Source organism: Bos indicus, chromosome 2 (assembly GCF_029378745.1).
Source record: "Bos indicus isolate NIAB-ARS_2022 breed Sahiwal x Tharparkar chromosome 2, NIAB-ARS_B.indTharparkar_mat_pri_1.0, whole genome shotgun sequence".
Taxonomy (NCBI): domain Eukaryota; kingdom Metazoa; phylum Chordata; class Mammalia; order Artiodactyla; family Bovidae; genus Bos; species Bos indicus.
Window position 1 is genome coordinate 71,730,342 of NC_091761.1, and position 25,139 is coordinate 71,755,480.

Below are 25,139 nucleotides of genomic sequence, written 5' to 3' on the forward strand. Positions count from 1 at the left end.
CAGAAAAAAGCCAAAGGACAAGAGCTATTTGATCAGATTATGTACCACTTGGACCTTATTGAAAGCGACTATTTTGGACTGAGATTTATGGATTCGGCACAAGTAGCGGTGAGTATCTGGTTTTTGGAGGTTCTAAAATGGGGACAGAAATGGAAAATGTCAGATGATGTTCTCGGTGCTAGAAGGTTGCATATACTTAAATGTCTTCTTTTTTCCTGTAATTTTCTTGGAATAACCCGAAGTGCTTATTTATTATTTTTTTAAAAAAAGGTCTAACCCTAAGCCATATTCCCAGAGCATGATCTCTGCAAATGAGGCTTGGAAATCTCAACCACTGGATTGGTCTTGAGCAGACTAGAGTGAACGCTGTGTGAGGGCACGGGAGTTTCTTGGGCTCTTGGGTGAATGATAGAAGTTCCTTGTTTGCAATTAAGGTGAATATTGAACTAAAATATTCCTAATATCCCTTCCAGCTCTGTGATTCTCTGTCTATAAATAGATGCTCTTTGATGTGCATTTCAGGTGAGAGAACAGTGTATATAATAGGATAGGAAGTTGGGGGCTTTTCAAAGAATTTGTCCAGTATTTGAAAAAAAGTAGTGATTAAGATTGGAAGATGAATCAGTGGCCGCATCATCCACACTGAGCTGCAGAAGTGTTAATAATAAATTGGCAGTATTCTCTAATAACTGGGATTAGGGGTTTTTCAGTCAGGGAGGTTATATTTTGCTTTACAAAGTTTTACATAGGAATATTTTGTAGCATTGTTTGGAGTGGACAGAGATGAAAGTCAGAGTCAGTGCAAACATTTTGGGGATAAAAGTGATACTAGGGTCTAGAGTAGGGCATTTGCAGGGGTGGGGGGGCAGAAGAGGGATATCAGGACATTGAGCCTTGTTTTCTGGACATCTGTGATGGTGTTTCTGTGTTTAGTGACACAATAACTGCAGTGTTTAGAACCACAGGAGCAATATATATTCTATAAGAATCTCAAGTTCCTTTCAAGTGGGTCTGTGTGTGTGTGTATGTGTGTGAGGGTGATATGGTGTGATTGATAAATTAACTGGAATACCTCTATTAGATACTTCACAAAACCCACATTTCTTGGAGGTGAACTCCTAGACTGGCTTTATAGAGCATCTTCAGTAAATGTACAGCTATTAATAATGTCAGCTTCACTTGTTTTCTCTGATTTCCCCTGCAATTTAAAAAAAGCATGAGCATTTATTTACAGAGAATTGGTTAGGTAAATTTTGATACATCTTTACAATGGAATATCTGCAGCTCATTAAAAATGGTGATTTTTAAGTGTGCTAATTGACATGAATGATGTAAAAATTAAAAGGATTTATAAAATAACTTATAATAAAGCCCACTAGGCTTCTCTCTCTATAGAATTCTCCAGGTAAGAATACCAGAGTGGGTAGCCATTCCCTTCTCCAAGAGATCTTCCCAACCTAGGGACTGAACCTGGGTCTCCTAAATTGCAGGTGGATTCTACCACTTGAGCCACCAGGGAAACATATAAAATAACTGAATTTTTCTATTTTTAAGGAATCCTGGGTTTATGTTCACACATAAACATGAAAAAATTTGAAAAGCTATTTTCTCTAGTTTGAGTTCTGATCTCTGGATGGATGTTGTATAAGAGGCATTTCTCTTATTTCTTATTAATCTTATTTCTTTTCTATTAGACGAAATCCACTAAGGGTAGGAAATGAATCTTAGTTACCTCTGCTATCCAGTATGTATTAAGTAATAAACTAGACTGTTTATTGAATTTAATTCTAATCTGCTACTTAGTTTGATACAGGCTTGGTTGACTATTGAGTTTAATATCATTAAACTCTCATCTCCAGAGAGTTTAAGTCTTACATTCAGATGAAACAACAAATGATTTTGGAGATAGATAGTTTGTGCAGCTTCCTGTTTTTTTGAGGAGTCAATATTAGGTTTTAGGTACTTTCTTTCCGTTTCTTAACATATTTAAGTAATTATGAGAAGAAACAGACATGCAGCTGTTCCTGAATTGCATTATTTGTTCTTTTCTAATATCAGTACTTACTGAATTACTAGATCCTGTAGTTTTTCCTCTCATTTGATTCACATGGTTATAACAAATGTCTGGTAAAGCCAGCATTAGAACTTGTAATCCCTACTCTTTTTAGTTTTAGTTTATGCCTCCTAATGTGCAGAAATCTAGGCATTAAGATTAAATTTAAATAGCGTTACATTTTCCAGTCTCTACTCTTGTCAAAAACTCTGTAAATTAAACTGTAAGAACAATAATTGGGAAATGAAAGCTATTAAAAATCAACTCTAGACAACACTTCAAATACTCTTAAAGTGTTGACTCACTTGATTCCGTAACGGTCTTAGGACATAAGTAAACAGAGATAGATGATTGTCAGTTGTTTTTAGTGTGGCCAGATTTAACCCCAGAAGTAAACAAAATTTATACTTGACAAACAATTCAGTTTATCAGTGAAGATAGTGAACTTGGTAGATCATGTGGCTTTTTTGGTGAGGATCATCTGTGTAAACTAAGTTAACCTGTGGTTTCCATAACTATTTATCATACTTACTTTGTTGACATAACTATAAAATCTAAAGGGAATGAGGGTGAAAAAGAGCCAAGGAATTACATGCTACAGTTTAACCTTGGATATGTGGCATGTCCATATTTGTAAAATTTATGTGTTAAAATTTAGTTTATGGATCATTTTAGATCAGCCCAAGATATGTATGATTGTAATTATGCATTCATTAAGGAGATAGTCAAAGTAAATTGATGAGGTCATAGTTCACTTTTCTTCCTATGTAATCAGATGAGTTTGCTGTTTTTTAAGTTACTTACTTTTGGTTGCACTAACTCATTTTAGTTGAAACAGTAGTGCATTTACAGAAAAGTTGCAAGAATAATATGAGTAATTATTTTTCAGGAATCATTTGAGAGTTGCAAGTATGATGTCCCATTTCCCTTGAATTTCCTACAGAGAAGCATGTTCTCCTGCACAACTCAATATAGTCATCAAAATCAGGAAGTTATTGTGACATTACCACTATCTAATCTTCAGACCCCATTCAAATTATGCCTGAGAGTGTCATTTATAGCCAGAGGTTCACTGTTACCAGTTGCTCCCCATTCCTCCTCCCCACAGCTCCTGGCAAATGCTAATCTTTCTGTTTGTGTGAATTTGCCCATTTTGAGACTTTCATAGAAATGGAATCATGTAATTTGTGGCCTTTTGAGTCTGAAAATGCACTTGGCATAATGTTTTCAAGGTTTATTCATATTGTAGCATATATCAGTACTTGATTCTTAACAGCTGAATAATATTCCACTGAATGGATATACCACCTTTTTATTCGTTCACTGATACACATTTAGGTTTATTCATTTTTGGCTGTTATAAATAACGCTGCTGTGAACATTTGCACACAAGTTTTTGCACTCAACATAACTCTTAAATTCTTTTGGATATGCATCTAGGAGTGGAACTACTGGATTATAAGGTAACTTTATGTAGAAATTTTTGAAGAACTGCGAAATTGTTTTCAGTAGTGACTGTACCATTCTGCCTTCCTATCAGCAGTGTATAAGAGTTCCAATTTCTACATGTCCTCACCAACATGACATTCTCCCTTCTTTTTTTTAAAGATCCCCGCTCTCTCCCCCCCCCCCCCCCCAAACATGTATTTATTTGGCTGTTTTGGGTCTTATTTGTGTCCTGTGATGTTTGGACTCTGTACTTATGGCATGTGGGCTCCAGAGCTGCTCCATGACTTGTGAGATCCTAGTTCCTTGACCAGAGACTGGACCTGCATCCCCTGCATTGCAAGGCAGAATCTTAACCAGTGAACCACCAGTCAAGTCCCTCCCCTTCTTTGTGATTCTAATCATACCAGCTGGTATAGAGTGGTCTCATTGTAGTACTGATTTGCACTTCTCTGATAGAAAAGTTCTTCTCTGATAGCATCTGTTCATGTGCTTGTTGATCGTGTGTGTATCTTCTTTGGATAAATGTCTGTTCAGATTTTTTATCCACTTGAAATTCAGTTATTTCCTTCTTTTTGAGTTGTAAGAGTTAAACTATTACCTAGTCCATAGTCACCAACATTTATACATATTTTCTTCTTTATCCATTTGGAGTTAATTTTGGTATAAGCTCTAAAGTAGGGGGGGCGTCAAACTTCATTCCTTTACATGTGAATGCATGTGGATATCCAGTGATCCTAGAACCACTTGTTGATAAGATGGTTTTTTCCCCATTGAATGGTCTTGGCACACTTATTGAAAGTCAGTTGAGCATAGATATTTGGGTTTTTTCCTGGGTTCTGAGTTCTGTTACATTCATCTATATGTTGCTTCTTATACCAGCACCACATTGCCTTCATGTGGTGAAGTAAGTTTCAAACTTAATTACTTTGTAGTAAGTTTGAAAATTGGGAAATGTGAGTCCTTCAATTTCATTCTTCTGTTTTAAGATTGTTTTGGCTGTTCTGGGTCACTCATACCTCCCATATATATTTTGGATCAGCTTGTCTATTTCTGCAAAGAGGGCAGTTGGGAGTTTTGATGAGAATTGCACTGAATCTGTATATCTGTTTGGGAAGTATTGTCATCTTAACAACGTTAAGTCTCACACATGAATTATGTTTTTATATTTCTAAAGCAGTATTTTATAGTTTGTTTACACTTCTTTCATCTCCTTGGCTAAACTTACTCATAAACATTTTATTCCTTTGATGTTATTGTAATATGTAATTTTTTTAGTATCATTTTGGATTTAGTTTGGATTCTAGTATATAGAATTCATTTTTGTATATGTTTCTTATATCTTACAACCTTACTGAACTTGTTTATTAGTTTTTTTGTGTTTTATGTATAAGATCATGTTATCTACAAATAAAGGATAGTTTTAACTTCTTCCTTTTTAGTCTGAATGCCTTTTATTCCTTTTTCTTTTCACTTAATCTCTTTTTCTTACCTGAGTGCCCTGGCTTGAACATTTAGTAAAACATTGAATAGAAGTGTTAAGGGTGGTCATTGTTGTCTTATTCTTGATCTTATGGGAAGTGTTCAGTATTTCACCATCAAGTATGATGTTACCTGTGGGATTTTTCTAGATGCCCTTTATCATTTTATCATGAAATTGTGTTGGGTTTTGTTAAATGCTTTTTCTGCTGAGAGGATCATATGATAGATTTCCTGTATTCTGTTAATATGATATATTACTTTGACCATATTTGATGGTATGTTGAATCATTGTTGCATTTCTGGGATAAATCTCACTCGTGGTGTAAAATTCTTTATATATGTTGCTTGCTTTGATTTTGTTGAGGACTTTGATGTCCGTATTCATAAGGATATTGGTCTATAGTTTTTTTGTGTGTTTTTTTTCCCTTGTGATACCTTTGGTTTCAATAAGAGAAGTACTGGCATCAGAATGAGTTGGAAAGTCTTCTTTCTTCTATTTTTTTGAGGCTCTCCTGAAGGATTGGTATTAATTCTTACTTCAACACTCGGTAGAATTCACCAGTGAAGCCCTGGGCTTTTCTAGAGCTTTTTGATTAGCGACTCAGTCTCTTTACTTTTTACAGGTATATTCAGATTTTCTGTTTCTTCAGTTTTTAAACCAGGCAACTTTAGAGAGCCAAAGGTGGACTTAATGGATGAGAGGTTGGGATAATAGGAGTAAACCAGGATTATTCTGGCATACTAGGATTTCTTGTTAAATCACTAAGTCTTGTCCCACTCTTTGTGATCCCATGGACTGTAGCGTGCTGGGTTTCCCTGTCCTTCACTATCTCCCAGAGTTTGCTCAAACTCATGTCCATTGAGTCAGTGATGCCATTCAACCATCTCATCTACTGTTGTCCCCTTCTCCTCCTGCCCTCAGTCTTTCCCAGCATCAGGGTCTTTCCCAGTGAGTCGGCTCTTCACATCAGGTGGCCAAAGTATTGGAGCTTCAGCTTCAGCATCAATTCTTGCAGTGATTATTCTGGGTTGATTTCCTTTAGGATTGGCTGGTTTGATCTCCTTGCTGTCCAAGGGACTCTCAAGAATCTTCTCCAGCACCACAATTTGAAAGCATCAGTTCTTCAGCACTAAGCCTTCTTTAGGGTCCAACCTTCACATCCATACATGACTACTGGAAAAACCATAGCTTTGACTATATGGACCCTTGTCAGCAAAGTAATGTCTCTGCTTTTTAATACACCATCTAGGTTTGTCATAGCTTTCCTTTCAGGGAACAAGCATCTTTGAATTTTGTGGCTGCAGTCACTGTCTGCAGTGATTTTTGAGCCCAAGAAAAAATATGTCACTGTTTACACTTTTCCCCCATCTATTTGCCATGAAGTGATGGGACCAGATGTCATGATCTTCGTTTTTTGAATGTTGAGTTTTAAGCCAGCCTTTTCACTGTCCTCCTTACCTTCAAGAGGCTTGTTAGTTCCTCTTCACTTTTTGCCATTAGGGTGGTGTCATCTGTGTATCTGAAATTGTTGATATTTCTTCTGGCAATCTTGATTCCAGCTTGTGATTCATCCAGCCCAGCATTTCATGTGATGTATTCTGCATATAAACAAGGAAACAATATATATAGCCTCGACCTACTCCTTTCCCAATTTTGAGCCAGTCAGTTGTTCCATATAAGGATCTGTTGCATTTTGACCCCATACCAGTTTCTCAGGAGACAGGTAAGGCAGTCTGGTTGGTATTCCCATCTTTAAGAACTTTCCACAGTTTGTTGTGATGGAAGCACAAGCCAGAATCAAGATTGCCAGGAGAAATATCAATAACCTCAGATATGCAGATGACACCACCCTTATGGCAGAAAGTGAGGAGGAACTAAAGAGCCTCTTGATGAAAGTGAAAGAAGAGAGTGAAAAAGTTGGCTTAAAGCTCAACATTCAGAAAACTAAGATCATGGCATCCGGTCCCATCACTTCATGGCAAATAGATGGGGAAAGAGTGGAAACAGTGTCAGACTTTATCTTTTTGGGCTCCAAAATCACTGCAGATAGTGACTGCAGCCATGAAATTAAAAGACGCTTACTCCTTGGAAGGAAAGTTATGACCAACCTAGATAGCATATTGAAGAGCAGAGACGTTATTTTGCCAACAAAGGTCTGTCTAGTCAAGGCTATGGTTTTTCCAGTAGTCATTTATGGGTGTGAGAGTTGGACTATAAAGAAAGCTGAGCGCTGAAGAATTGATGCTTTTGAACTGTGGTGTTGGAGAAGACTCTTGAGAGTCCCTTGGACTGCAAGGAGATCCAGCCAGTCCATCCTAAAGATCAGTCCTGGGTGTTCATTGGAAGGACTGATGTTGAAGCTGAAACTCCAATACTTAGGGCACCTGATGGGAAGAGCTGACTCATTTGAAAAGACCCTGATGCTGGGAAAGATTGAGGGCAGGAGGAGAAGGAGACGACAGAGGATGAGATGGTTGGATGGCATCACTGACTCAATGGACATGGGTTTGGGTGGACTCCGGCAGTTGGTGATGGATAGGGAGGCCTGGCGTGCTTCGGTTCGAGGTGTCAACAAAGAGTCGGACACAACTGAGTGACTGAACTGAACATAATCAAAGGCATTAGCATAATCAATGAAGCAGAAGTAGATGTTTTTCTGAAATTCTTTTGCTTTCTCTGTGATCCAACAAATGTTCACAATTTGATCTCTGGTTCCTCTACCTTTTCTAAACCTGTCTTGTACACCTGCAAGTTCTTCGTTTATGTACTACTGAACTTAACTTGGAAGAGTTTTAAGCATAACCTTACCAGCATGCGAAATGAATGCCACTGTATTGTAGTTTGAACATTCATGGATCACATCCTTGTTGTGGCGAAAGAGCTTGTGTAACTCAATGAAGCTATGAGCCATTACATGCAGGGCCACCCAAAATGGACATGTCATAGAGGAGACTTCAGACAAAATGTAGTCCACTGGAAGAGGGAATAGCAAACCACTCCAGTTTTCTTGTCGTGAGAACCCCATGAACAGTATGAAAGGGTAAAAAGACATGACACTGGAAGATGAACTCCCCGAGGTCGGAACATTCCAGTATGCTCCTGGGGAAAAGCAGAGGGCAATTACTAATAGCTCCAGAAAGAATGAAGTGTCTGGGCCAACGAAGAAATGACACTCAGTTGTGGATGTATCTGGTGGTGAAAGTAAAGTCCAATGCTGTAAAGAACAATATTGCATACTAGGATATACGGTTACCCTTGTTTTAGTTGACTGCACAATACTGCCCCATCTTCTGTTTTCAAATGTAAACTTAATTTAGTATCCTTTTATACAGTGTAATGATGATCTTAAACCTTAAGTTATGGTGATGAAGTCTGTGGATGCTTTCCCTAGAAAAAGGCATGTACACATAACCTGATGTGCACATATATAGGTAATTCAGGTATTCCTGAAGCCCGCCTATGGACTCTTGTTTAGTAACTCTTTTTTAGTAAATAAATAACCTGTATTTTAAAGAAAAGCAGATGGTGGTATTCATTTCCATGATTTTTCTTCAAGTCTTTATGATAATAGTGTGTTTGAAAATTTATTATCTTTTTATACTGTTGGTGAAACCTTGTTACAAAATCTCATTGTGTGACTCTACAAGTTTATGGTAATTTAATATTTTTTGATGAACAATTTAGGGAAACTTTCTTCCATGAAAATGACAGGATGTGTAAAGAGTTGCCTTATGACAGCAGAACTGCCAATATTGATGGTTTTTAAAAATAATAATTTGGTAATTTTATTGTACAATAGAACTTTCCAATGTGTAAGTAATATATCTTAAGCCAGGCAAGAAAGTATTATTCTTTTGATACTAAGTGGTTTTAGGTCAGTACAGTCAGAATTTGCCAAATTTGAGAAAAATAACTGTAACAATTAATTGTTAATTAATTCAGTTAGTGGTAACAGTTTGCCAGAGAACATGTATGATTTATTTTGAAGGAATGATATTCAGTCTTGAAATGTCTACAGGAGTCAGAAGAACAAAAGAGAAAGAAGATGTCATGCATGTTAAAGAATGGGAGTTTTATTTACTTCTAACAAGTATAGATTTTCTCTTTTTTAGAATTGTGCTATATGCTTGATATGTTTTCTTTTTTTTTTTTTTCATTTAAAAAAATTTTAAAAACTTAACGTATTTTTTAATTGAGGGATAATTGCTTTACAGAATTTTTGTTGTTTTCTGTCAAACATTAACATAAATCAGCCACAGGTGTACCTCTTGAACCTCCCTCCCATCTCCCTCCCCATCCCACTCCTCTAGGTTGATACAGAGACCCTATTTGAGTTTCCCAAGACATCAAGCAAATTCCCATTGGCTATTTTACATATGATAATGTAAGTTTCCATGATACTCTCTCCATACATCTTACCCTCTCCTCCCTTCTCCGTGTGTCCATAAGTCAGTTCTCTATGTCTGTTTCTCCTTTGCTGCCTTGGAAATTAATTGATCAGTATCATCTTTCTAGATCCCATATATATGCATTAGTATATGATATTTATCTTTCTCTTCTGATTTACTTCACTCTGTATAATAGACTCTAGGTTCATTCACCTCATTCAGTTCAGTTTAGTTCAGTTGCTCAAGTCGTGTCCGACTCTTTGTGACCCCATGGACTGCAGCATGCCAGGCCTCCCTGTCCATCGCCAACTCCCGGAGCTTGCTCAAACTCATGTCCATCGAGTCAGTGATCCCATCCAACCATCTCATCTTCTGTTGTTCCCTTCTCCTCCCACCTTCAATCTTTCCCAGCATCAGGGTCTTTTCCAATGAGTCACTTCTTCCCATCAGGTGGCCAGAGGATTGGAGTTTCAGCTTCAACGTCAGTCCTTCCAGTGAATATTCAGGACTGATTTCCTTTTGAATGGACTGGTTGGATCTCCCTGCAGTCCAAGGGACTCTCAAGAGTCTTCTCCAACACCACAATTCAAAAGCATCGATACTTCAGTGCTCAACTGTCTTTATGGTCCAAGCTTCAGATCCATAAACAACTACTGGAAAAAACCATAGCTTTGACTAGACAGACCTTTGCTGGCAAAGTAATGTCTCTGCTTTTTAATATGCTGTCTAGGTTGGTCATAGCTTTTCTTTCAAGGAGCAAGTGTCTTTTAATTTCATGGCTGCAATTACCATCTGCAGTGATTTTGGAGCCCCCCAAAATAAAGTCTGTCACTGTTTCCATTGTTTCCCCATCTATTTGCCATGAAGTGATGGGACTGGGTGCCAGGATCTTAGTTTTTTGAATGTTGAGTTTTAAGCCAATTTTTTCACTCTCCTTTTTCTTTCATCGAGAGGCTCTTTGGTTCTTCTTCGCTTTCTTCCATAAGGGCAGTGTCATCTGTATATCTGCGGTTATTGGTATTTCTCCCAGCAATCTTGATTCCAGCTTGTGCTTCATCCAGCCCAACATTTTGCATGATATATTCTACATACAAGTTAAATAAGCAGGGTGACACTGTATAGCCTTGACATACTCCTTTTCCTACTTGGAACCAGTTTGCTGTTCCGTGTCCAGTTCTAACTGATCATGATGGTCTCATCAGCAACCTAGAGCCAGACATCCTGGAATGTGAAGTCAAGTGGGCCTTAGGAAGCCTCACTATGAACAAAGCTAGTGGAGGCGATGGAATTCCAGTTGAGCTATTTCAGATGCTAAAAGATAATGCTGTGAAAGTGCTGCACTCAGTATGCCAGCAATTTGGAAAACTCAGCAGTGGCCACAGGACTGGAAAAGGTCCGTTTTCATTCCAATCCCAAAGCAAGGCAATGCCAAAGAATGCTCAAACTACCGCGCAATTGCACTCATCTCACACGCTAGTAAAGTAATGCTCAAAATTCTCCAAGCCAGGGTTCAATAGTATGTGAATTGTGAACTTCCAGATGCTCAAGCTGGATTAAGAAAAGGCAGAGGAACCAGAGATCAAATTGCCAACATCTGCTGGATCGTCGAAAAAGCAAGAGAGTTCTAGAAAAACATCTACTTCTGTTTTACTGACTATGCTAAAGCCTTTGACTGTGTAGACCACAACAGATTCTGAAAAATTCTTGAAAGAGCTGGGAATACCAGACCACCTGACCTGCATTGTGAGAAATCTGTATGGAGGTCAAGAAGCAATAGTTAGAACTCGACATGGAACAACTGACTGATTCCATATAGGAAAAGGAATACATCAAGGTTGTATATTGCCCCCCTGCTTATTTAACTTATATGCAGAGTATATCATGTGAAATGCTGGGCTGGGTGAAGCACAAGCTGGAATCAAGATTGTAGGGAGAAATATCAATAGCCTCAGATATGCAGATGACACCACCTTTATGGCCAAGAGTGAAGAAGAACTAAAGAGCCTCTTGATGAAAGTAAAGAGGGGAGTAAAAAAGTTGACTTAAAACTCCACATTCAGAAAACGAAGATCATGGCGTCCAGTCCCATCACTTAATGGCAAATAGACGTGGAAACAATGATAGACTTAATCTTGGGGGGCTCCAAAATCACTGCAGATGGTGACTGAAGCCATGAAATTAAAAGATGCTTGCTCCTTGGACGAAAAGTTATGGCCAACCTAGACAGCATATTAAAAAGCAGAGACATTACTTTGCCAGCAAAGGTCTACCTAGTCAAAGCTATGATTTTTCCAGTAGTCATGTATGGATGTGATAGTTGGACTATAAAGAAAGCTGAGCACTGAAAAATTGATGCTTTTGAATTGTGGTGTTGGAGAAGACTCTTGAGAGTCCCTTGAAGTGCAGGGAGATCAAAGCAGTCTATCCTAAAGAAAATCAGTCTTGAATATTCATTGGAAAGACTCGTGCTGAAGCTGAAACTCCAATCCTTTGGCCACCTAATGGTTAGAACTGACTCCTTAGAAAAGACCCTGATGCTGGGAAAGATTGAAGGCGAGAAGAGAAGGGGACGACAGAGGATGAGATGGTTGGATGGCATCACCAACTCAACGGATGTGAGTTTGAGTAAATTCTGGGAGCTGGACAGGGAGGCCTGGCATGCTGCAGTCCATGGGACCACAAAGAGTCGAACATGACTGAGGGACTGAACTGAACTGTTGTTCCATGTCCAGTTGTTTCTTGACTTACATACAGATTTCTCAGGAGGCAGTTAAGGTGGGTCTGGTATTCCCATCTCTTGAAGAATTTTCCACAGTTTGTTGTGATCCACATAGTCAAAGGCTTTGGCATCGTCAGTAAAGCAGACGTAGATGTTTTTCTGAAACTTGCTTGCTTTTTCGATGATCCAACGGATGTTGGCAATTCTAATTCACCTCATAAGAACTGACTCAAATATGTTTTCCTTTTTATTGATATGTTTTCTTTTCCCATTTTTTGATAGATTCAGAGACAGAAAAACACCAACATGTTAATAAGTTGTAACTGACAAGTAGCCATCTGTTGATTTGTAGAGCAATTGTGGTGAAGTAGGGAACATATCACTTTTCCCTCAAAAAAGGAATTGAAGGGGCAGTTACCACCTATCTCTAGCCATTTGTTGCCAAATAACTTTGCTGGATCTTCAAGTATTAATATTTTAAGAGAAGTTAGAGATCCATATTTTTAGAGTAAATCTTTCATTTTTAAAAAGCACTGGTTAAATTTTATTTATTTTTTTATCTTTTTATATATATATATATTTTTTAATTTTATTTTATTTTTAAACTTCACAATATTGTATTAGTTTTTCCAAATATCGAAATGAATCCACCACAGGTATACCTGTGTTCCCCATCCTGAACCCTCCTCCCTCCTCCCTCCCCATACCCTCCCTCTGGGTCGTCCCAGTGCACCAGCCCCAAGCATCCAGTATCGTGCATCGAACCTGGACTGGCGACTCGTTTCATACATGATATTATACATGTTTCAATGCCATTCTCCCAAATCTCCCCACCCTCTCCCTCTCCCACAGAGTCCATAAGACTGATCTATACATCAGTGTCTCTTTTGCTGTCTCGTACACAGGGTTATTGTTACCATCTTTCTAAATTCCATATATATGCGTTAGTATACTGTATTAGTGTTTTTCTTTCTGGCTTACTTCACTCTGTATAATAGGTTCCAGTTTCATCCATCTCATTAGAACTGATTCAAATGTGTTCTTTTTAATGGCTGAGTAATACTCCATTGTGTATATGTACCACAGCTTTCTGTGACTGATGAAAGAAATCAAAAGAGGGCTAAATAAATGGAGAGGTATACTGTGTGCATGGCTTAGAAGACTCGGCAAAGTAATCACTTCTTTCCTAGTTGATGTTCAAGTTTAATGCCATTTGTGTCAAAATTTCAGAAAATCCTTTGTAGATACTGACAAAATTATTTGAAAACTTCCTTGAAAAGGCACAGGATCTATAATACCTAAAAAACAATTTTGAAAAAGAAAAATAGTGGGAAGAATTCCTCTATTTAGTTTCAAGACGAATAACTGCTGTAAATAGGATTGTGTGGTATTGGTAGAACCACAGGCACATAGATCAATGAAACAAAATAGGGAGCTCTGCATGAGTATGGCCAGGCAACTGATTTTTAAGATACCCAGTGTAATTCAGTCAAAGGAGGGTAGTCTTAACAATTGTGCTGGAGCAATTGGATATCAAGCAAAAATATGAACCCTGACCTAAACCATATACCTGTATAGAAATTAACTCAAAAATAGTGTACATTAGTATAAGAAGTAAAACTATAAACTTAGAAATATATGAGAACATCTTTGAGACCTGGGGCTTGGAGAAGAGTTACTAGGCATGATACCAAAAACATGACCATTTTTAATCAATGAAATGGATTTTATCAAAATTAAAAGATTTTGCTTTTCCCCAAAGAGGATATATACAGATAGCAAATAAACACACAAAAGGATGTTCCTCATCCCTTGGCATCAGGGAAATGTAAAGAAGACTTTGGTGAGATGTCATTACTATACATCTGTGAGTACAGCTAAAATAAAAAATTATGATAACTCTAAATGCTTATGAAGATATGGAGAAACTGGATCTCTCAAACATTGGTTTTGGGAGTGGTATAGCCAGTATGAAAAATAGTCTGGCAACTTCTTAAAAAGATAAACTTACACTTACATATGACTCAGCAGTTTTATGTGTGGTCACTTATTTCAGAGAATTGAAGACTTATTTCTTCACAAAAACCTGTGCATGATTGTTCATGACAGCTTTATTAGTAATAGCAAAAAACTTGGAAAAGCCAGTGTCCTACAGTAAATTAATGATTAAAGAAACTGTGACACATTCATACCTTGGAATACTACTCAGCAATAGAAAACAAGAAATCTGTTGACACACACAATTTGGATGGATTTCAAGGGCATTATGTGGAGTAAAAACAGTCAATCTCCAGAGGTCACATATCGTATACTTCGTGTATGTAACAGTCTCAACAAAATTAGAGATCAGGTTAATGGTTGCTGAGGTTTAGGGATGTTGGAGGTACGAGTGGATGTGTCTGTAGAGTAGAAGTATGAGGGAGCTATTGGTGATAATGGAATATATCTTTATCTTGATTGTGGTATCAGGTCAGGAATTGTGATAAAGTGACATAGAACTGTATAGGCACATTGTGCAGTGCCTGATTTTAGTAACTGATTTACTGTAGTTATGTAAGGTGGAAGCATTGGGGGAGAAAGGGGAGATAGGAGGACCTCTTGTTATTATAATTGCAGCTGTGAACATTTCAGTAAAAGAATGTAAAAAATATAGTGTGAACCAAACAAAACATGTCTCAGCAAAGATTTAAGCCTCTGATCTGTATATATGTTTGTGACCTCTGGTTGATGAAGTTTTTCAAACTTCATATTTGGAGCTTAGAATTTTAACTGGCCCAATCAAGTTTTTAAAGAAGAATGAATTAGGTAGATTTTAGACATTTATGTTCAGGAAAGGGAAACATAGGTAGTATTTCTCCTAAAAACTTGGAAAAAAAGGAAGAACACGTCAGTAGTTATTTTTTGCCTTTTTCTTAAATCAGTTTAAGTATTGGTTTATTTATATATATATAACTTCACTTGGTCTCTGTGTAAAAATCCTAAGTAAAATAGCAGCATACTGTGTTTATTATTATGTATTATGTATATGTATTGTTATATTTAATATAACATTTTCCAATGTATTTATATTTAATATACATTATATATATTACTAATATGTATCATGTATTATTTATATTATTAAAAGTTTATACTATTGAATAAAATAAAATATACTATTAAAAGTATGAACAATACATAATGATCAGGTGGAGTGTATTTTCAGAAATGCAAAGATGATTCAGTATTAGTTGATATAATTCATCATGTGTATCATGTATCATGTACATCATATACATCATGTATATCATTGTATATCGTGGGATTGGTTCCTGTGTTTGCTATAAGACGTTGCTACTTTGTTGCTCGGTTGATGCTAGGTTCTGGCCATTGTACTTGCTCTCGGTGATAGACTGTAGTTTGTGTGATGTGTACCACTTCTGAACAGGCACCTGACACTTCATGTATACTCATCTGCCTCTACCATATAGTTAAGTGAAACTGCATTTAAAAAAGATGGACACTCAAATATCAACCGCAAAAGAAAGATAAGTAACTCAGTGAGTTGAAGTTTAAGGCATTTTAGTTTACACAACACTCAGTGCAAATGGAAATGGAGGTGTTTGATCCAAAGTTGAGAGCTGCAGAACACTTGACTGGGGAGACATTAGGGAGGGGAGGTGTTCCACAAGTGCACCCTTGTTGGAGGCTGCGGCAGTGGATCCCTCCATGGTGGATCTCAGATCACTGAGCTAAGGGAAGAGGCAGTTCTTGTTCAGGGTTAGAATGCAACTCTTTCGAGCACTGCAGATGTCATGTGGTAAGCTCTGTCTGGCCTGCAGACGCTTGCTCATCTGAGATCAGGCAGATAATACTCTTCCCTCAAATTCTTATCAGATGGTTTTGGTGGCCTGTGAAGCCCCTTCTTCTTGTCACCTCATGGACTTTGACTTATGTGGAATTGACCTTCCTTCTCTTTGTGTTGTGGGGCTAGCCTAGCTTTGGAAGGTGTGCCCATCTCTAGGGATGGTGGTAGATGTTGGGCAGATACGTGTCCCACCTGTGAGAACAGACCCGGTGGTTGCTCGAGGGCTCTACTCTCTTTACAGTTTTGATGATTTAAATACAACAACTTTAGATTAATAGAGAAACAATAGACGCATTCCCACTAAAGACAATGTACCTACATGCTTAGTCCTGTCCAGCTCTTGCAACTCCATGGACTGTAGCCCAGCAGGCTCCTCTGTCCATGAGATTTCCAGGCAAGAATACTGGAGCGAATTGCCATTTCCTTCTCCAGGGGATCTTCCCAACCCAGGAATCAAACCTGTGTCTCCTTTGTTGCAAGTGGATTCTTTCCCCACTGAGCCATCGGGAAAGCCCCTATTAAAGACACACAGGTGACAAAGTGAAAGTGAAGTTGCTCAGTAGTGTCCAGCTCTTTGCGACCTCATGGTCTGTAGCCTACCAGGCTCTTCTGTCCATGGGGTTTTCCAGGCAAGAGTTCTGGAGTGGTTTGCCATTTCCTTCTCCAGGGATCTTCCCATCCCAGGGATTGAACCCAGGTCTCCTGCATTGTAGGCAGATGCTTTACTGTCTTAGCCACCAAGGAAGATCTTATTACCACTGCTATTAAATTATTTTAATAGAAGTAACAGCAAATGTAGTTGTAAACATTATAAACTTTGGAAAGGAGGAGGTGAAATGTCACTGTTGGCAGCTGATTGGATTGGATTGTTAGAACTTAATAAAATTCAATAAAGTAGTGGGGAGTAAAAAATACATAGAAATAACCTATATGTTAAGTATACATATATATTCTGTATTGTAAGAAACACACACACAGGCACATATATTTGCTAAACAAGGAGGAACTGTTTTTGTTAAAATAAGTATATTTCCAAAATAGATTATGTGCTCTTCTTTCCATAGAGTGAATGTATAATCTGCTTAAGTCATCTACATTTCCATTATAAATTTGACTTTTAAGAATCCTAAGAAGGCATACTAATAATACACAGAAAAGTATTGTGGAAAATATATTTTAATGGCTCCTCTGAGTCTTCATTTGGAATTTCTTATAATCCAGAATTAAAAAAAAATAATTTTATTTATTTTTGGCTGTGCTGGGTTTTCCTTGCTGTGTTGGCTTTTCTTAGTTGCTGTGAGCCAGGCTACTCTTATTTTGCAGGCTTCTCATTGCAGTGGCGCCTCTTGTTGAGCACAGGTTGTAGGGCATGCGGTCTTCAGTAGTTGCAGCACGAGGCCTCAACAGTTGGCGGTAACCAGGCTCTAGACTACATGTTCAGCAGTTGTGGCATACAGGCTTAGTTGCTGTGTGGCATGTGAGATCTTCCCAGATCAGGGATCAAACCTGTGTCTCTTGTAAAGGCAAGCGGATTCTTTATGACTGAGCTACCAGGAAGCCCAGCACAGACTTTTAACACCGAAAGAGTAATCACGCAGGTAGAATTTATGATGGAATCTAAAGCAAATTGATCTTCTGTTTTCGTGGCATTGATTTTTAACATTTGTTGATTGGTTAAAGTGTTAAAATTTGCTTTTAAACAATAATTTAATGTAGAGCATGAGCCAGGAGAAATATTTTTTGCAGAGGCAGTTGTTTGGAAAGATGGTTTACATTTCTCTACCGCCAGCTCTTTGCCCTTTGAGCAGCAGCAGTGGTGCATCTACTGCTAGCTGTGTAGGTGTCAGAAGTCAGGAGTCGTTCATTTGAAGAGCTGTAGGGCCTGGGGTGAGGGTGTATACATGGTAGTGTTTTGGAAGCTTCTTAGGCAACTCTCTGTTTGGTTTAGCTATGGCTGTTATGTTTGTAATTACATATTATTTATTTTCTAAGATACACAAGTAAATAATTGTTCTTTTGTTCCTAGCTCAATAGGATGGAAATAAATGTAGCTTCCCATAGTCTTTGAATTCTAAGTTTACCTACCACACTTTAGGAAATTAGGAGATTTATTTTGTTTTTAATGTACATGAGGAAGAAGAGCCATATTAGCTTCACTCTGTGCATCCAAAAGTCTATATCTGCATGTTCTCACCTTTATCTTCTGCTGTAGTTTAAACTCAACCCCTAAAGACCCTGATTCAAGGAAAATACTATCAGTGCCTGTCTCTGAGCTCTCAATTTTCCAGTCCCAGGGCTTGGAATGTGGAGGAGATGAAAGAAAACAGACTTGAAAATATGCAAACATGAACTCAGACCTTCCCCAGAGCATCATCAGGAACTCCCCCAGTTCCTGAATTTCACTTTAGAATGTGCTTGATGCTTTATCTGAGTTTTGGGTTGTGTTAAGGGAGTGCAGAGTGTAGAAGCTGTTAGATGCACATAGAAAGACTAAAATGCTTCCTTGGAAGAAAACTCTGATCCTTCGTCTCACCAGGAGAATTGTGTGTTTAATGTGCTTCTTAGACTTAGGGCACAAAGTAGAGACTACAGGTTTGCTTTTGAAACTAGCCATAAATGTTCTTAAACTGAAAAAATTTTGTTACAACCATTCAAGAAAGACTAGGTTGTTCTTAAAATAGTATTGGTCTAGCTTATGTTAATGTTTCCTTCTCGGTGTCCCTTAAAATTTATTCTGTCAAAATTTGTATTTAGCCTGTTGATTTTCAGTCCATTGTTAATGTCTTGACTCTTTACTAACACACAGGGTTTTTTTTTCCCTTTGAAGAAACTCTAGGGAATCAGAAACCAGTAATCTTGGGAGGTGGGGGGTGCATATGGTGATAGAAATTGGTATTGCAGGGGTTGGAGGGACTGTTGACTGTACACCTTTCAATATTACCAAAAAATTAACCATATAAATATATCATTTATATACAATATTAAAATAAGGGGGGCCTAATTGTTGAGTAAAAATATGCTTGTTGTAGAATAAGTTGAAAATATAAGAAAATACAAAGAAAAATTATAATCAACAATCTCAACGATCTAGATGTAACATCTCATAGATTACTTCAGTCTGAAAGAAAAGTTGTGTTTATATATACAGTGTTGGCTCTGGTGCTCAGTCACTCAATCATGTCCAACTCTTTGTGACCCCATGGACTGTAGCCCGCCAGGCTCCTCTGTCCATGAGATTTTACAGGCAAGAATACTGTTGTGGGTTGCCGTTTCCCCCTCCAGGGGATCTTCCCAAGCCAAGGGATCAAACGGGTTCTTTACCACTAAGCCACCTGGGAAGCCCATATACAGTGGACCCATGACCACTGTTAGGGTTTGGGAAGCAGTTGAAAATCAGCGTATAACTTTGATAGTCTTCTCTGTGTCCAGGGTTCTAGATCTGTGAATTCAACCCACCAAGGATTGTATGTATTGTGATTGATTATACTGTGGTGCGTATCTAATGAAAAAAGTCCACATATGAGTGGACCCATGCAAGTCAGCTCCTTGTTTAAGGATTACCTGTACAAATTTGTGCATTTTGACAAAACAATTTATAATGTGTTGTTATTTGAATGAGAACAAAGTAATTAATAAAAACTAAAATTATTCAGTTTTCCAGATTATTAACTATTTTGCTTTCATTCTTTTTCATTGCTGCATAGTTCTACATGTTGAAGTACTTGATTTCACCAGTTCATTATTGTTGGATATACAGATTGTCCTACTTTTCTTTGATTATAATTCCTTGTGAGTTAAACCATCAATAATGATTATTAGATGCAGAATTGCTGAGTCAAAGTCACAGTTTTTTTTTTTTTAACTTTTTAATTTGCACTGGGGTATAGTCAATAACAATGTTGTAATGTTTTCAGGTGAACCATTCATATACATGTATCCATTCTCACCCTAACTCCTCACCCATCCAGGCTGCCACATAACATTGAGCAGAGTTCCATGTGCTATACAGTAGGTCCCTGTTGGTTATCCATTTTGAATATAGTTGTATTTACATGTCTATCCCAGACTCCCTAACTATCCCTTCTCCCCATCCTTGCTCTCTTCCTCACATCACCAGTTAGGTCTCTAAGTCTGTGTTTTGTAAGTTCATTTGTATCTTTTCTGTTTAGGTTCCACATATGAGGGATGTCATATGACATTTCTCTTTCTCTGTCTCTGACTTAACGTCATTCCGTATAACAGTCTCTAGGTCCATCCAGCCACATAGTTATTTTTAAGGCGTAATCAGATTGCCTCCCAGAAGGTGTGTGCTCGTTTGTGCTCATTATGTGTACGAGCATCTCCGTCACTGTGGCTGCATGGCATGCCCAGTTGACCAGCCACTCACTTACAAATTCATTGCAGTATAATAGACGGAACCTGAAGATAGGCAACTCCCAGATTCCTGGTTGTGGGGAGAAAACAATATAGGGCATGTAAGTAAAATTGATCTCATACCCAGTATGTGATTGCTCTTAGGCTGTAGTAGGTATTTTGCACAATTTAAATCTAGAGTATTTGAATATTAGGTTCCTGCACTTAGCCATGATGGGTGAGCTTTTCACTGTCTTAGTTGAACTCTTCTCAGCTGATAGATCAAATTGTATTCTGCCTACTGCTGGCCAAGCATTATAATGGAAGGATGTACAAAATTGAACATTTGCTAGATTAAAATATTCCTAAAAGTGGATGTCCACCTGAATTTATCAAAAGATGAGAGATGGTTGACTAAGTAGCTTGCACACTTGAATCCAGAGAAGATATTGCACCATATTTAACTGTCTCTCGAAATGTTTACTGACCATCTTGTGTTGACATGCAGAGGTACTTTGCTGGCACACTAGCGGTTCTGTGAATTTCACTTTTGGATCTTGGCAGAGAAGGGGGAGAAGAGGCCAGGCAAATAATTGGCAAGAGAAGCAAATAGTTACAAGTCTGTTAACAATGAAGTCTTGTTTGCCCATGCTTGGCCTGTCTGGAGTTCTGAGACTGGATTCCTTAGCTCTGTGAACTGTAGCACAAGAGCACTCCTTTGGTTTAGGGTGCTTGCAACTGTAAGCATGCTGAAGAGAACACAGTCATGTGTATCTTATTGGGATGAGTATATCCTGTCCCTGTTGCTGCTGCTAAGTCACTTCAGTCGTGTCTGACTCTGTGTGACCCCATAGACGGCAGCCCACCAGGCTCTCCTGCCCCTGCATTCTCCAGGCAAGAATACTGGAGTGGGTTGCCATTTCCTTCTCCAATGCATGAAAGTGAAAAAGTGAAAGTGAAGTCTCTCAGTCGTGTCCGATTCTTAGCGACCCCATAGACTGCAGCCCACCAGGCTCCTCCATCCTTGGGATTTTCCAGGCAAGAGTACTGGAGTGGGGTGCCATTGTCTTCTCCCCTGTCCCTGTTAGGACTTAGTATAAAGGCATTAATTGTAGGAAGTGGGCTAGGAATGGTTTATCAGTGCAAGTCTCTGGAATTGCTTCTTAGATCTGTTTGTGTTTTGTGTGTTTCAGAGTGAAAAGGTTACGGAAATCAAGACTGTTACTTTTTTTTTTTGGTAAAGCAAAGGAGCAAAGGCTGCTTATTTAATAGAGTCTTGGTTGTGAAAAAGATCTAATTTTATAGTGTAAGCTCTTTCAAAGGCTACTACTTAGTGAAATTGTTATTTCACCTAACTTGGGGTTATGATCTGTTAATAAATCTCATAGTTTTATTACAAAATTGAACTAAGAATTAGAATATGATGATACATACTTCTAATTTTACCAGTTTTGAAAGGGTCCTCTTTTTTGGCAACAGTGAGAAAAACTAAGGGCAAAATTTAAAATAGCATGTTTTAGTAGCAGATGAAATGTTTTTAAGAAGTCATGTATCTGGTTGTAGGTCTTTCTTTTGTTCATATGTGTCCTATGTTTCTGTGTTCTGGGTAGATTAGCATTCACCCGCACTCCAGTTTTTAGTCTCACTTCTCTTTTTCTCTTGTGAAATATTTCCTTCAGCAAAAGCATGATGAAAATTAACTTTTAGTAATTAAAATGTTAAATTTTCTCTCTGCTTAACAGCTAACTTTTTGTTTTTGTTTTCAGCATTGGTTGGATGGTACAAAAAGCATCAAAAAGCAAGTAAAAAGTAAGTGATGAAAAAAATTTTGAAAAAAGTTGGAAACTGAATTATATATAATTGCATATTAGAAACTGGTTTCTCATAGTCGGGACATAAATAATGTTTCTGATGAGTTTCTTAGCATCTCCATTTTTCTAAAAATAATTTCAATCCGATATATCGACCCACCCCTTAAATTATAGAGGGTTGATGGTAATTAGATGCATGTAGTTTGTTTGTTTGTAGTTTGTTTCTAGAACAAAGGCTTGTAGTTTGGAAATGAGATTGAGTTCCCATGAGATGCTTAACTTCTGTTTAGTAGTTACTTACACTGGAAGTTTTCTGTTTGCTATCTGCCCTGCTGTAGAAAGTATTTTGAGACTTTAAGGCTGTAACTTTATTTTTTTTTGTTAAGACTAATAAAAAGAAGTTATTCCCATAAAATGTCAGTATTATTCCTAGTGATAGGGGAGAATACCAGTGTCCAGTCCATAGTCCGTCATGTTTTTTGTAGTACCAGATTTTAGGGCACCTCAACTTTTTTACAAAATATTGGGATCTCTGATAATATAGAGGTTAGTGAAATGGTGAAGTGAATTGGAAAGGATGTGAGTGAATTTGCCAGGTGCAGTTAACAACAGGTGTTCTTTTTGCTCTCAAGAAATACAGCTCAGCAGCTTTGTAGGGCTGTTAGCATACACAGTCAAGACTTTTTTATTTGACATATTTGGCCAACTTTTGTAAGTCTTCTGGAGCTGTCTGTTCTTGGGAGCACAGATGATGTGATAGTGCTACATGGTGGTTGGGACATTTAAAAAGTCTACTGATTGTGTTAGGCTTAAGCCTACAGTGTAACCTGAATTATTGCTGCAATAATCTGTTCTCTTTTGTCCACTTCAGTAGATGTTTGACAAGTTTACTGACTGAAAATCCTTACTATTTAAATACCTGTATTGAAAAAATTAACGCCCTCCCTTTTCTTTTAATGGCAGTTGGTTCACCCTATTGTCTGCATCTTCGAGTTAAGTTTTATTCCTCAGAACCAAATAACCTTCGTGAAGAGCTGACCCGGTAAGACCACTATCTAGAATTACATACAAGAGTCAAGTTTCAGTTAGACTAGCCAAAGATGTTGGAAGATTACCTCAATAATTCCTTCAGTTTTACAGTTTATGAAATGGATACTTTGTCCTGGTAACAGGATACCTGACAAGGGAATTTGATTTTGAGACAGTGCTTTTTAAGTGTAGGATGTTTTCCTTTATTTACCAATTTTCAAAATAAACAGTTGGTTCTCTAACATCCTGCAAAACTAACTAACTATCGAGTTCTAAAGTATCACTATCAATTCATGAATTTTAAACAGGGCAGTTGTGTTTTAATATATTACGTTTTTATGTTTATTGATATTCAAAATTATCTATTTTTGGCCACCCCTGAGAGTTATTTCAGGTTGGCTCCTGACTTTCTTTTTTGACATACCATTGAGTAATGAAAATATTTAATCCTGATTTCTCTTGAATGGTCTTAAATAACTTTAAATAAGTTACAGAAACTGATTTTTATTTTGTCTTGCCTCCTTAGTATTTATCCATTGAGTCTGTATTGCATTTCTATAACTCATGCACATGTACTACTTTTATTAAGTAAAAAATTGAATTGCTGAATCCCTTTAGAAGGGTTTCCTCTTGAATATTCTCCTGATGGATAAGAGTGTAGCTGTCATTTGTGTGTATGTAGCTGTATCCCTTTACATACGAGGTGGCTGTGTTGTCAGATCACAGAGCTCATTCTCAGAATTTGCTTTAAACCTTGGTCTTTTGAGAGTGTCCTGAACTCCAGTGCATCCTTCTGATGCTGAATGCCCCTTGTTTCATATTCTTTTTCCTTTATAGACTTTATTGTGGGTAAAGTTTTGTAATTAAGAATGTTTTTTCTCAAATTAGAAGGGCAGGATTATTTTTCACGGTAGATTATTCTGTTTAGTTAAATTTGTGCCTTTTGTTTTTCTTAGGTATTTATTTGTTCTTCAGTTAAAACAAGATATTCTCAGTGGAAAGTGAGTATTAGTTTAAGGTAAACCATGTTTTCTTGAGTAGTTGAAAAAATAAGTTTATAGTTAAATATGAAAAAAAAGCAGTTAACATAAAGTATGTCTTATTTCCATTTATCATAAAACAGAGGTTGTGACATTGGCTTATTTAACACATTTATGTTTTGGTCTCAGATTAGAGTGTCCCTTTGATACAGCGGTTCAATTGGCAGCTTATAACTTGCAAGGTAAGCAGTTCTTATGTTCGCTGTTAAGAGTGAAGGGTAATTCTTCTTTGTGTGTGTTTGAAGCCTCTCAGAAGATTCATAGTGACATGCCAGAAGAGAAACACCTGTGTTTCTGTAATCTTGCATTAGTATCCAGCTCTGATTCCCTTGTTTCAGAGCATTGCCTTCTTTTCCTTCCCTTTAACTTTATTTGCTACCTTTCTGTCTAATAGTATTTTCAAGCAGAATTTACAGGCTACTTGATAATTCAATACATGTTATGATTCGACCCTCAGCAAATTTTTTCTTTTTATAAAGAATGCAGGGATGTATGAGTAAATTGTTGCTGTAGCCACCTGGCTTGCTTTCTTTTGTCTTATTCTTAAGAACAAGTCCATGAAAAGAAATACTTAGCATGTATTTAAAAGTTCCTGATGGTTATTTTAAGAATTTTTTAAAAAGTGTTTTCCAGTCAATGAGATTAATGAAAAACTTACCCTTTTGTACCTTGTTACACTGATCAAATATTTGTTAAACTTAGGCATTTTCTTCTGAAAAAATTGACATTTTAGGAAAATAATAATTTGTCTTTGTTCATAAAATGGAAAGAAACATTTTGGCTGGACTATCTATATATATTAAAATAAAAATAATATTTAATAATTAAGACAATAATTTTATGCTTTTTGGGGGTGATTCTGTATTATCCCCAATCTCTCTAAATCAGTAGTATTTATTTTCCGTTGTATGGGTGATAGACTATACTTTCATGTTTTATGATAAACCTAATCTGCTGATATTGTACTTCT

The 25,139-nt window shown here is 37.4% G+C and overlaps 1 protein-coding gene across 4 annotated transcripts in view; it reads left to right on the forward strand.

Annotated features, from left to right (window-relative positions):
* EPB41L5 (erythrocyte membrane protein band 4.1 like 5) overlaps window positions 1-25,139 on the forward strand; it is a 169,233-nt gene that overhangs the window by 32,880 nt on the left and 111,214 nt on the right. For all 4 annotated transcript variants that reach the window (XM_019973958.2, XM_019973967.2, XM_070768966.1 and 1 more), the window contains 5 exons: window positions 4-108; window positions 22,056-22,098; window positions 23,064-23,142; window positions 24,086-24,130; window positions 24,299-24,351. In XM_019973958.2, the coding sequence (XP_019829517.1) occupies window positions 4-108; window positions 22,056-22,098; window positions 23,064-23,142; window positions 24,086-24,130; window positions 24,299-24,351 (325 nt within the window). The remainder of the gene's footprint in view (window positions 1-3; window positions 109-22,055; window positions 22,099-23,063; window positions 23,143-24,085; window positions 24,131-24,298; window positions 24,352-25,139) is intronic.